The following is an 11,383-nucleotide window of genomic DNA, read 5'->3' as shown; positions in this document are numbered from 1 at the left end:
TTCCCTAGCTAGTGGCTGAAACATGTGTAGTCACGAATGTGGCTTGTTCGGCGCTTCATTGCTGCCGGAAGGGTGAAATCAAGGAAGTACCTCAGTGACTGCCCTCTGCGTGTTGTTATCTGCTTAGAGTTTAGTGTTACTTGAGGACTCCTGACCTGTGGAATTTGCACGTATAGGAGATCTTGTGTAGTGGAATTAATTGGCCTGGATTATTCAGTTTTATTAATTGAGCTGCTTCAGTTTCAAGCTTGGGTGGAGGGGGAAAGCTGCTAGGTTTTTTGTACAGTATTGACACCTAGTGAAACAAGAGCTTCAGATTCTTTGGATGGGAAAATGCTATGGAAATACAGTACATTATTGTAATATCCTTTGGGATGTCTCTGTGAAGCCCAGTGAGTATCACGACTATGCATTAGTACCAAAGATGATTAAGTGTAAATAGAGCTACTATTAGCTCTATTTTAGTATTAAAGAGCTAAACCAGAACACAAGGAAGACCTGAAGCACCCTGAGAGCTGAGTGTTCAAAGGAGGAAGGTAGGTTCAACCCATTTAAGGAAAGGACCAGTTTACAAAACATGAGGAATTGTGCTTGGAAGATGCACAGAAGCAAATGTGTTGGAGCCGCGTCAGTGATAAAACAAGCTTTTGAGTTCATGGAAAGCCTGAAGCCAGCCAGCTGTTTTTGTGGCATGGTTCTTTTGCTGTCATTCTGGACTCTGCTAGTAGCAGGTAAACCAGCGGAGCTGGGTGCACATTCTGGCATTGCTCAGTTTCTGCAGTGACTTGAGTAGGAGCCTTGAGCTGCTGGTCCGGTGGCACTGATCACTGTGATGCCAGGAGGGTTGACTTGGGTTGTTTCTCTGCCAGACAGATAAAGAGCAGAGGATTGGTCTCAGGCAGACCCACAAAACTGCAGGTACTGGAGGCTTGCTGAACTTAGAAAATCAGAAAATTAGCAGAGCTAATTACTGGGAAAAGCACTGAATTGCTATGTGTTCTTTATCATCTGTTTAGTAAAAAGTGTGATTAGAGAGGGGGGCAGGCGCCATGAATTCTCACCTCAATAAAATCTTAGGTATGTCCAGGTAGAATTTTTGTGAGATTTTTTCCTTGTCTACCTGAATAAGGATTGTGTTTGCTCTGTCCGTATGACAGAAACCGTGTAGGATGAAGAGCCAGGCTCTCCTCACTGTTTGCATGGTGCGGGTGGGCTTTTCATATGGGTTGTGACACTCCTCCTAAAGCAAGCTGGTGTCGACCGCTTTTCAGGTGTGGGACCTGTACTAGATAAGTGTTGATTTGTTCTGGTAGGAAAAAATCTTGTTTGTTAGGAAAAGCAGAGTATGAAACCAGCAGAGAAACAAGCAGGGTGCAGTAAGGTTTCAAACATGCCCACAAATGAGGAGGAGGAAGCTACAGAAAACCCTCTGTGACAAAGCAGCCCTTTTCCCCAGTCACGAATGGGTAATGCCACCCCCAGATCATCTGCTCCTCTGAGTGGGATTTGCTAGTGTAGAGGCCTGAATCTGTCTCTCTAACTCAGAAAGATTAAATGCCTGGCACAGAGTAGGGTGGGGGTGAATGAGAACTCAAGATGCCAGTTTAGGTACATTTTTATCTAGATATGAGTTCAGCTGTTACAATTCTGAACCACATTTGGATCCCCATCTTGAAGTCAAAAATCAGCCTACTTAAATAAAACTGTTGTTGATGGGTTTAATTTGGATTTTTCTGTTGAATTTGTCTGAAAAGAGAATTTGTGCTAAGTGTGCTGCTGAGATTGTAGTTGTCTCAAGTAGATACAATTTGCAATCCCACACTGGTACATGAGAGCGGAGCTTACCCCAAAGGTCCATCTTCGGGGGGCACCACGGATCAATAGGATCAATTGATGCAGAGACAGACTCGGACCCAAAGGACTCAAGTTTTCTCCTCTTTTCTGCCAACCACCCTGAATGAAACACAAAAGCTCGAGTTTTAAGGGTAATAATGCTCAAGCTGTAACTTTGGGCATCTGTTCACACAGTCGTTTTCTTCCCCTGAGCTCTTAATAATCACATAAACTCTTTTTGTCTCCTCTTTTCTGCAGGTCAACAGACTATGGCACTACCTATGAAAAGCTAAATGACAAAGTAGGCCTGAAGACTGTGCTGAGCTACCTTTATGTCAGTCCCACTAACAAGAGGAAGGTAAGAGAGAGCCATTGAACTGGTAGCTATAGAAACAAAATTACAGCATTCTGTTCGTTCTGAGAGGAATTATGATCCTAAAATGAAATCTGTTGGTAATTCACAAGAGCTTGAGTTAGCTGGCTAAGTTGCACTAGTGTAATTCCATGGAACCCAGTAAAATTATGCCTGTTTTTTTGATAGGGATGGAGTCCTTAATCTCTTGCTGAATGTGTTGGAGAAATAAGAGTGTTGCTTCTATTTCCTCGTGACTGTTACACCTTTAAAGATGCTGAACTCACACAAATGTTTCTGGGGCTCTTTCACACACTGGCTTTGGCTAATACACCTCTTCCTGCCTTCTCTGTCTTTATTATTAGAAATACTGAGTAAAAGGCATTTATTTCTGCATTTGACTCTTTTACCCTTTATATTTTCCCTGGCTAGAAGTTGGAGGTAAAGATATAAATGACATTTTCATTAGTTACATCACATAAGGGGGCTGAAAGCAGAATATGCCTGAGAGAGTGGGTGGGAGCCCTAAGATTTGATTTGAATGTGTAGGAGAGAAGATGAAGTCACAGCTTTCAAAGCCCCTGTTCACACTTCCCATGTGATGCAATTAGGGCTGCAGCTGGCTCGCAGAGCTCAGCCCAGGAGTTACTCCTCAGTGCTTTTTTGGTTTAAAATTATTGCCTGTGTAGGGAGGAGGTAGTGGGACAAAGATGCTTTCAGCTACCCACAGAAATCAGTGTAGGAGGGCTGCAGCACGTAGCTAATGGCTGGCAGTGGAGTTGTGTTTGGATGGAGTGCAGACTGTTGGGCTTGATGGCTTTCAAACTGCCCATCTTCTGTCTCCATGAATAGGTTTCCAAACTAGTATTTTGCTACTTGTACTGTTCTTATTACTACTATTGTGTTTTCCATCACTGGTTGTTCTACAGAGGCTTCAGGACTGATGTTTATTTCAGTGTATGCAACCTTAGGGCAGTTATAGCTTTGATTGCTATCCACAAAATATGTGCGTGTTTGGATGCATAGAGGAGAGGAAGACTGAGTGAGCAGGGGGCAGCTTACATTTTTTCTTATGCAGAAGCTGAATTATTGTGACAACTACCATGACTTCTTTTTGCTGAGCAAAATGGAATGAAGACGTTCCGTAATGAGTTCTCCTGGCCTTCACGCCCCTCTTATATCCACTGTGGTGGACACTGAAGAGTTAATTCTTCATTCCGTTTCCAAAGCAACTCTGCCCACCTAAAATCAGAGACAATATGCTCAGTTACAAATCCTACGTCACTGGTGTAAAGTCTCCCTCACAAATTGGAGTACTAGGATATATGATTATCTTCTAGCAATTTCTCAAGCTATTGAGCTTTACAGATAAGCAATCTTTTCTCTCCTTTTTAATTTTTAGTTAATAACATTTACATTTCATCATGTAGTGGTATGCAGACCTATCTTTACCTGCTGCTTTCTTACTTACTTCAGATAACAATTAAAAAAAATTTTTTTTGGTCTTATGTCTGAAAGAAACTATTTCTGGACCTATCTGTCTGACTTCCTCTTCTCCCTTCTGAAAAATCTTGTGAAATGGTGGGATCTGTAAGGAAAACCGATAGGAAACCAGCTTCAGTGCTGGCTGCTGTGTTCTTTCTACCTCTTCTAAATGTGTGGGCACTGTTACTGTGTATCGTTAAACAGCTGGTTTGTCTGAACTCGGAGGTGACTCTGACTGTCAAAGCAATTCAAAACATCCATACACCGTGCAACATTTGAAAAATGCCCGAAGAAGGTGTGACTGGATTGGAGCGCATGGGGTTTGTCAAATTCAGTATCAAGTTTGTTGTCCACCCACCCCTTGCAGATTCATGAGGTCATGTACTGCAAAAAATGCACTTGTAACCTTTTCCAAGTCTCTCTGGGTGAATATTGTTCTGGTGGCGTGCAGTGTAAGCATTGTGTTTTTGCTGAGCCTGAGGACAACCACCAAGAATGAATCACAAAGCAGCGGGTGAGGTGAATCAATTGCACCCCAGTAGAGAAAGTCCAGATCCCTTGTGTTTCACCTCTAAGAGCACAAATGCTGGCTAGTTGAACCCAAAGCAGTGATCTCTTGTGAGCCTCAAATTAGGTCTGTCTTTGAGGCAATAGACAGGGAGGGAGATACCAAAAGCAACAGCTGGGCGCAGGGCATATGCGCGCACAGTGAATTGTGCAGACCCTTTCCAGGCAAGATATTTTCTCCTGAGGCATTAGCTCCCCAGGTGCTGATTGGACCCTGCATGCCTTGCCGGTCCTGTTGATTTTTGATGCATTTGCACACTGTTCTTAGTCCTGTCTGCTCATTAGTGCTTAGAGGATTAGCAGTTACGTGGAGGAGGGGAAAAGCTTTCCATATATTTATTCCTAATTGATTTACTAGTGAGAAGGATAATTACCTCTCAGCTGCCCTGCAGAACTACAGTGGGAATTACCTGTCAAATTTCTTTGAAGACCCAAAATGCCTCTCTTCAGCTGTTAAATAGAAATTGTGCATTCAGCCAAATGCCAGTTATATAAACTTCATTTACCTGAATTGTGGAATAACCCAACGCTCAATTATGAGGCAAAAGGATTTAAAGGCTGGCTTTTTTCCTTCTTCGTTTAAAATTAAAGTTTTTTGTTTCTAATTTCTTTTTTTAAAAAATTTTTGGTAGGAATTTTTTAAGTTTTTTGGAAACTTCTCCTGTAGTTCTCTGCTCAGTGCTCTTCCAGGTCATGGTGGGACACTGATTTAGAATTATAGAATGCTTTGGCTTGGAAGGGACTTTTAAAGGTCATCTTGTCCAACCCCCTGCTGCAGGGACATCTTCAACTAGATTGGGTTGTCCAAAGCCCTGTCCAACTGACCTTAAATATTTCCAGGGATGGGGTTTCTACCACCTCTCTGGGCAACCTGTTCCAGTGTTTCACCGCCCTCATTGTAAAAAATTTTAAAACCATTATCCCTTGTCCTATTGCAACAGATTCTGCTAAAAAAGACTATCCCCATTTTTCTTATAGGCCCCCTTTAAGTATTGAAAGGCTCCAGTAAGGTCTTTCTGGAGACTTCTTATGTCCATGCTGAACAACCCCAACTCTCTCAGCCTGTCCTTATGGAAGAGGTGTCCAGCCCTCTGACCATTTTTATAGCCCTATTCTGGATCCACTCCAAGTTCAATGGCTGTCCTGTGCTGAGGACTCCAGAGCTGAACGCAGTACTCCAGGTGGGGTCTTATGAGAGCAGAGTAGAGGGGGAGAATCACTTCCCTTGACCTGCTGGCCACGCTTCTTTTGATGAACCCAGAGTATGGTTGGCCTTTTGGGCTGTGAGCGCATGTTGTTGGCTCATGTCCAGCTTTTCATCCACTGGTATCAGCCAATCTTTCTCCACAGGGCTGCTCTCAGTGGTTGGTATTTCTCAATACCAACAACTCTGCTTTTTGCAATTTGGAGGGTCAGAAGAGGCGAGAGTTGAAATGCAGAAGATGAGTAGCTGGATTAAGCAGCATGGCTACAAACCACGGACTATGAGCGTGTGTCATTTCTCTTCTCTCTTGATCCCAAGAAAGCCACACTTACCTCCTGAATTATGGCACTCCAACACCCTTTTCTTAAAAAGCGGATTCCTTTCTGGAAGGAAAATTGAGCTTAACATAGGAATGATCTGGTGAAATTCTGGAACACAGGCTACACATGGAGGTCAGACTTGATGACCTAATGGCTCTTTAGGCCTCTTTCCTTTTGTTTGGGTTTTATTCTGCTCCCAACAAAGTTGATGTCTGAGTATCTGCTCAGTGTTGTTAACAAAAGCAGGTCCCCAGTTAGCTTCATGTATTGTCGGCCTCCCTCTTTTAAGCTAAAAGCTCTTGTTTCAGTTCAGGTTATATATTTAGTCAATTCTATTAATTTCCTGTTCTCTTTAGGCTTCCTTCTAAGTTGCTTCCACGTGCATCTCCCATCCCTATCTGGAGAGTCCCAGCAGGGTGTTGAATATTTGGTGTCCTGCCTAGTATTGAAACGTCTTTCCTAACACATTAGACTGGAAAATGCTGGAGCAACCTAGAAGCAGCTGGTCCCTCAGTCCTGCCCTTTGCTCCTCAGTGAAACACATCAGTCAGTAGTGTTTACCAGTGGGCAGAATCACTGTGGAGAGACCATGTCTTTGTGCCTGACTAGGAAAGAGGCAGCTGAGAGGGGAAGAGGTGAAGAAACGCCTGTGTTTCTCACGGTTTAAACATTTCCACTGGGAGATATCAACCCTCTGCATGCACAGAGTTAACCAAGGCACAGAGCTTCATAGCCAAGACTGAGCTGAGGTGACTTCAGCTGTGTCCCCACGTGGTGCTGGGCAGAGGCAGGACTGGGTCCCAGAGCCCCTGCTCCCAGCTACTGACCCAGCCTGCTGAGGCTGGGTTTGGAACTGAGATAGGGGCTGTCCATTTCCTAGAAATCACAAGAAGGTATTTGGAAAACACACTGTGTGTTGCATTGTGTAATTCGAGGTTTGCTGTTATAAGTAAATCAATATAACAATATGCAGATATAAAAGGAATTGCCAAGAATGCTTCTTCCCAGCTAGAATTCCTCTTGCATCTCAAGAATCATTGCTAGTGATCAGGGCCAGCGTTGTGATCTGAGAGCACCCATCAGTTGAAATGAGACCACCCTGGAGTCCCAGCATAAGGAAAGAGTCAAGCAGGTTGCAGCCCCTTGTAAATCTGTAGCCTCTGGCTGTGCCAGAGCTGAAACACTTCTTGCTGTGAGCCAGGACTACTTCATCTTCCTGTGGAGCAGTTGTACTGCTAATTCCCTTCTCCTAAGAACTAACAAGCTCAGGTTTTCACAACGCTTTGCAACTGTGTGTACAGTCTCTGCTGCTGGGAGCTGAAACTGCCAGATTTGTATCTGCTCTCCTGCAGATGCTTGGGCTCATTTTTCTTTCATTTGCACACCAGGGACTTGTATTTGGATCCGGAAAATCTGCATCAAGTTTTCATGAATACTACAAAATTCCAGGTGATCATTAGACTTAGCAGCCAGACAACTCTGAAGTCCTGGGGGCTATGGCTTTCTTAAAATCTACCCTTTTGAGCCCTGGTGAGAAGCCAAGTGCCTGCAGATTTGATGCTTCTATCACCATGAGGATGCTCTAATAGGCAGAATATATGCCAGGGCACATCCTCCCCTTCAGTACATCTGCCCACCTGGTTGGTTGCCCGAGAGACCACAGGAGAGGCATGTGCTTTGCCTGGTTGACACATAGGTTGCAACACACCTAATAACTCAGTGGTGAACTTCCAAAAGGAGAAACTTTTGTATTAGTTTAGCAGCACCCCTTCCTTACAGACGAGCGGGATTTAAGGACAGACAGTGCAGTGCTCTGAAAAGGTGAGAGCTGCAAAATGCATAGCTTTGCTTTTCCACCCTATAGCCTCTTGTCTGTCTTTAGGGATATGACAAAAGGATGCTTAGTCTCTGCTGGGCAGAGATCTCAGTTCCCTGCTGACCTTTAATTTAATGCAATATTTTGGGCGTTAGGTCTTACTCGAGGCAGTTTTTCACAGCAGTCTGGGAATTAGAATTGTTTATTTCTTCCAAAGTGCTAAGGGAAAAAGTCTCTTCTAATTTAACATGAACATTTCTCTTGACTTTTTAAATTCCCATTTTCTTTCTATCCAAAGTATTTTTTTTTGGTTGTTGAAAAATTTTGTTAGAAAATTGGATAATTTCTACAAAAAATGAGCCTGTGATTCTTCAACCAGTAGCCTGCCCTTCAAAATGGCACTATTTGGAGCTCAAGTGCTGCGAGTTCCTATTTTCCAGCATGGGTTGCTCTGCTGGGTAAGATCCCCTATCCCAAGAACATTTGCTTTCTTGATGTTTGTCATAACAGGATTCATTCTAGAACTGATGCCTCACAGAGGGATGCAAAGTCCTTCCAAAGGGTGCAGAAGGAAGATGAGAACAGAAGTTCTGTATATCTGAAGCACTGCTTTTTTCAGGCGCTGAGGTGCCATTTTGAATTTCAAGGAATTGTTGAACAATTTCATGAATTTCATGTATTACATGATTACAATTACATGATTTCATGTATTGCTTTCCCATGAAATGTTCCATTAAGAGTGCATGCTCTTGATGAAGGTGTTGTTTAGCTGAAAACCCACTATGAAACTTTTATCTCTACCCTTGGGATTCCTGTGGAGTTTGAGAGGATGGAGTTAAAAAGCATTTAAAAGAACAAGAAGAGAGGAAAAAGGAAGAGAATGACAACTCTGACAAAATCAGACCAAAAAGCATTTGCCTGTACATAGTATTGCTCAGATGAGATGTGGATAAACAGGAGGTTCTGATTGTATTTAAGATCTGGGATGACAGTTCTGATATCTTAGAAATACCTTTCTTCATGAATTTGCTTTGCAATTCAATCAGAGTCATCTTTAGCTTTTCTCCTGTGCTGTTATCGTCATTGTAGGTGATAACTTGAAGAATTAAAAGGTCTGTAGACTTTTATGCTGACTTTCTGTACAGAAATATCATCCAGGTGCAGTGACTGAAGTGAAGATTCACCCCATTTTTCCTTTATGCCAGAACTGAAGTATTAGAGATTTTATTTATAGATAGACCTTCTAGCTAAGGGATTTGAACAGTAGCTGCAAACAGCATAAAATAGAAATAATGTTACGGTGCTCAGGTAAAGAGCTTTGAGAAAATGGTTTTGGAGACTATTTTCCCAGTTGTCATAGAGTCAAAACAAAGGAGCAGGCCAAATCTGTGAAGCTATAAAAGCCAAAGGCATGCCACACCTCTCATACCTAGTCATGCCTCTGAACTTGGCCTATCAAAATGAGAAATGTTTAGAGGTGTTTGGAAAGTCAGAAGTTCTGAAACAAATCTAATTAGATCCATTTGTTTCTGTGCAGCTTCTTGGGGATGAAATGCAGCAACTATTTATGACCTGGCAGAGAGCAATGCTGCATTGCAGTTTAGGTTAACGAAGGAAGAAGTTAATTGTGACTCTTAATATTACAATTACAGAGAAACACATTTTCTGACTGGAAACTAGCTAGCACACTGAGGGTCACACCTCCTGCTACAGAAATTGCAGATCCTAAATGAGGTTGCCTTGACCTCCTCTTGCTCACTCTTGCTCCTCCTCTTGACCTCTTATTGCTCCCTTGGATAGTAACTGAGAGCAAACCCTGTCCTGGCCTCATGTGTCTCCAAAGGGAATTCCTCAGCTGTGACTGGAGCCTCAGGGCAGAACCATGGTCCAAACTGATTTTGGTTTTGATTTCATTTCTTAGTTCATTTGATCCCAAAGGGAATGTCACAGCATTTTGTTTTCTCTTTACTCATCAGATGTGTGATAGGCTGATGAGGCAGGGTTCCAGCGTGCGCCTGACGCTTGCTAACCTAACCTGAACTGAGTTGCCGTCCTTTGCCACAGCTCCCATTAATCGTCTGCTGCTTTTTCCTAAGATTGCATCTCAAGCAACTGGTGAGGAACAGAGCTCTGGGGTATTCTAAAGCCGTTTGACAGATGGAGGGTTTCTTTGGACGTTTTTTTCTTATTAGGCCAATGCTGTGATAGACAGCATGTGCTGCAAACTGGCACTTGCTGGTGTGATCTCAGAGAAAGTATTTACAATGGAAAGGCAACGGGGCTAAGTTAAAGCCACGGGGCAGGAGTGATAGAACTAGTTGTTTCTACTGCCTTTTGTTTCTAATCTCTCCCTTCAGTCCAATGAAATACAGTTACTAAATAGCTCTTGGTTTCGCAGTTGCCATTAAGAAGGCCTAAATTACTTGAGCTGTAAATGAAGTTGTAATCGTCTCTTCATGCACCCCTTCTCTGGACCTGTTGAGCTCATTATGATGTTCCTGTGGTTCTCAGAACTCCAAAACCCATGACGCTCATCCCAGACCCCATGTGGGCAGAACCTGCCTACTGCTGTACAGGAAAGGCTGTAGCTCTGGAACACGTCATCTGTGTTAGCTGAGCTCAGATTGTTCTGCTCTGGTTACACAAACACAGCTGTGGTCTGGTTAAGATCGCAGTGTATTCGGTCTTGTAAATATGCTTCAGGGACAGTAACTGTCAGTCTCTGGAACTGACAATTTAAACAGAGGAATAAAATGCGAATGATGAAGTAATATTTTTCTTCACTTCCTGATAAAGCAAAGATGATTTCCTCAAGGTCACCCACAACATCCGTGGCAGAGCCAGAGGATATGTGATATGATGTGCTTTATCTACAGGGTGCAGTCTTGTGACCTGATGTGCATGGGATTCTCTCTGTTTGTCCAATTAATTCAGGTTGAATTTGTCACTTGAGAAAAGAGAATTCTTGTATATGCTTGCAGAACCGTGACCTGAAACTGTGTGAAAGAAATCTTTTTGAGTTACAGATGTGTTGTAGTATTTGGAGAAGAGGTCTTTAGGAATTGCTTCTTTTGAGGGGATTTTTATTGTCTCTTTTGAATTCAGAAAAGTCACATTTTCAGAGCAGGCTTCTCTGACCTTTTCTATGTAAGAAATAAAGTTTCTTGATGCTGTATGACTTAATTTATTAGTGTTTTAAACATGGTTCAAGACCAATGAATGGAAGACATAGAGATGTAAAAGCAAAATATGAATGTTGTTAGAATACTCTTAAAGGTCTTTTTCAATATGCCCAGAAAGGTTGTTTGTTTAGTTTGTTTGATTTTTTAAAATTATTATTATTACTACTACTGTATTTGGGGATTGTGCCTCCTTGAGGATTTTTGCAGTCAACTCTTTTCACTCTTGTGAAAGACTGCTCTGCCCTGCCTGCTGGGGTCTCCTGGAACTCTGGGGCCTGGCATGACAGATGCCTCACTGGGACCTGAGGTAACCTGACCTGTAGGCTCCTGAGCTTAAAGAAAGAACAAACTGCCATCTGTTTGTTCACAGGTCTTAATTTTGCCACTTCTGACTTGACATAAATCACAGAGATAAATGGAGGTCGTATAGCATCTGTGTCAGCACAGACAGCACAGAATGGGGACCCAGACTTATGAGAGATCCCCAGTGGAAGTTTTCCCCTTTCTTAAACAGGGACGACCTGATCGTTGTGCTCCAGGGAAGGCTGTCCCTTGGTATGCACGAACAGGAAAACTGTAGATTCCTGGGGCTTTTGTAGTTAATTCTCTGAAAAAGCAGATACA

General features: G+C 42.8%; 1 protein-coding gene across 1 annotated transcript in view; it reads left to right on the top strand.

Moving 5' to 3' along the window:
• Window positions 1–1,049: 1,049 nt before the first annotated feature.
• The window catches only part of LOC104491593 (VPS10 domain-containing receptor SorCS3-like), a gene marked incomplete at its 3' end in the record, with an annotated part of 133,212 nt that continues 122,878 nt past the window's right edge, over window positions 1,050–11,383 (top strand). The window contains exons 1-2 of the mRNA XM_010134043.1: window positions 1,050–1,087; window positions 2,092–2,191. Coding sequence (XP_010132345.1) covers window positions 1,050–1,087; window positions 2,092–2,191 — 138 coding nt within the window. The remainder of the gene's footprint in view (window positions 1,088–2,091; window positions 2,192–11,383) is intronic.

This window comes from Buceros rhinoceros, unplaced genomic scaffold, assembly GCF_000710305.1.
Source record: "Buceros rhinoceros silvestris isolate BGI_N320 unplaced genomic scaffold, ASM71030v1 scaffold4634, whole genome shotgun sequence".
NCBI lineage: Eukaryota > Metazoa > Chordata > Aves > Bucerotiformes > Bucerotidae > Buceros > Buceros rhinoceros.
Note: the sequence above shows the minus strand (reverse complement) of the source record. Positions and strands in the feature narration are given on the sequence as shown.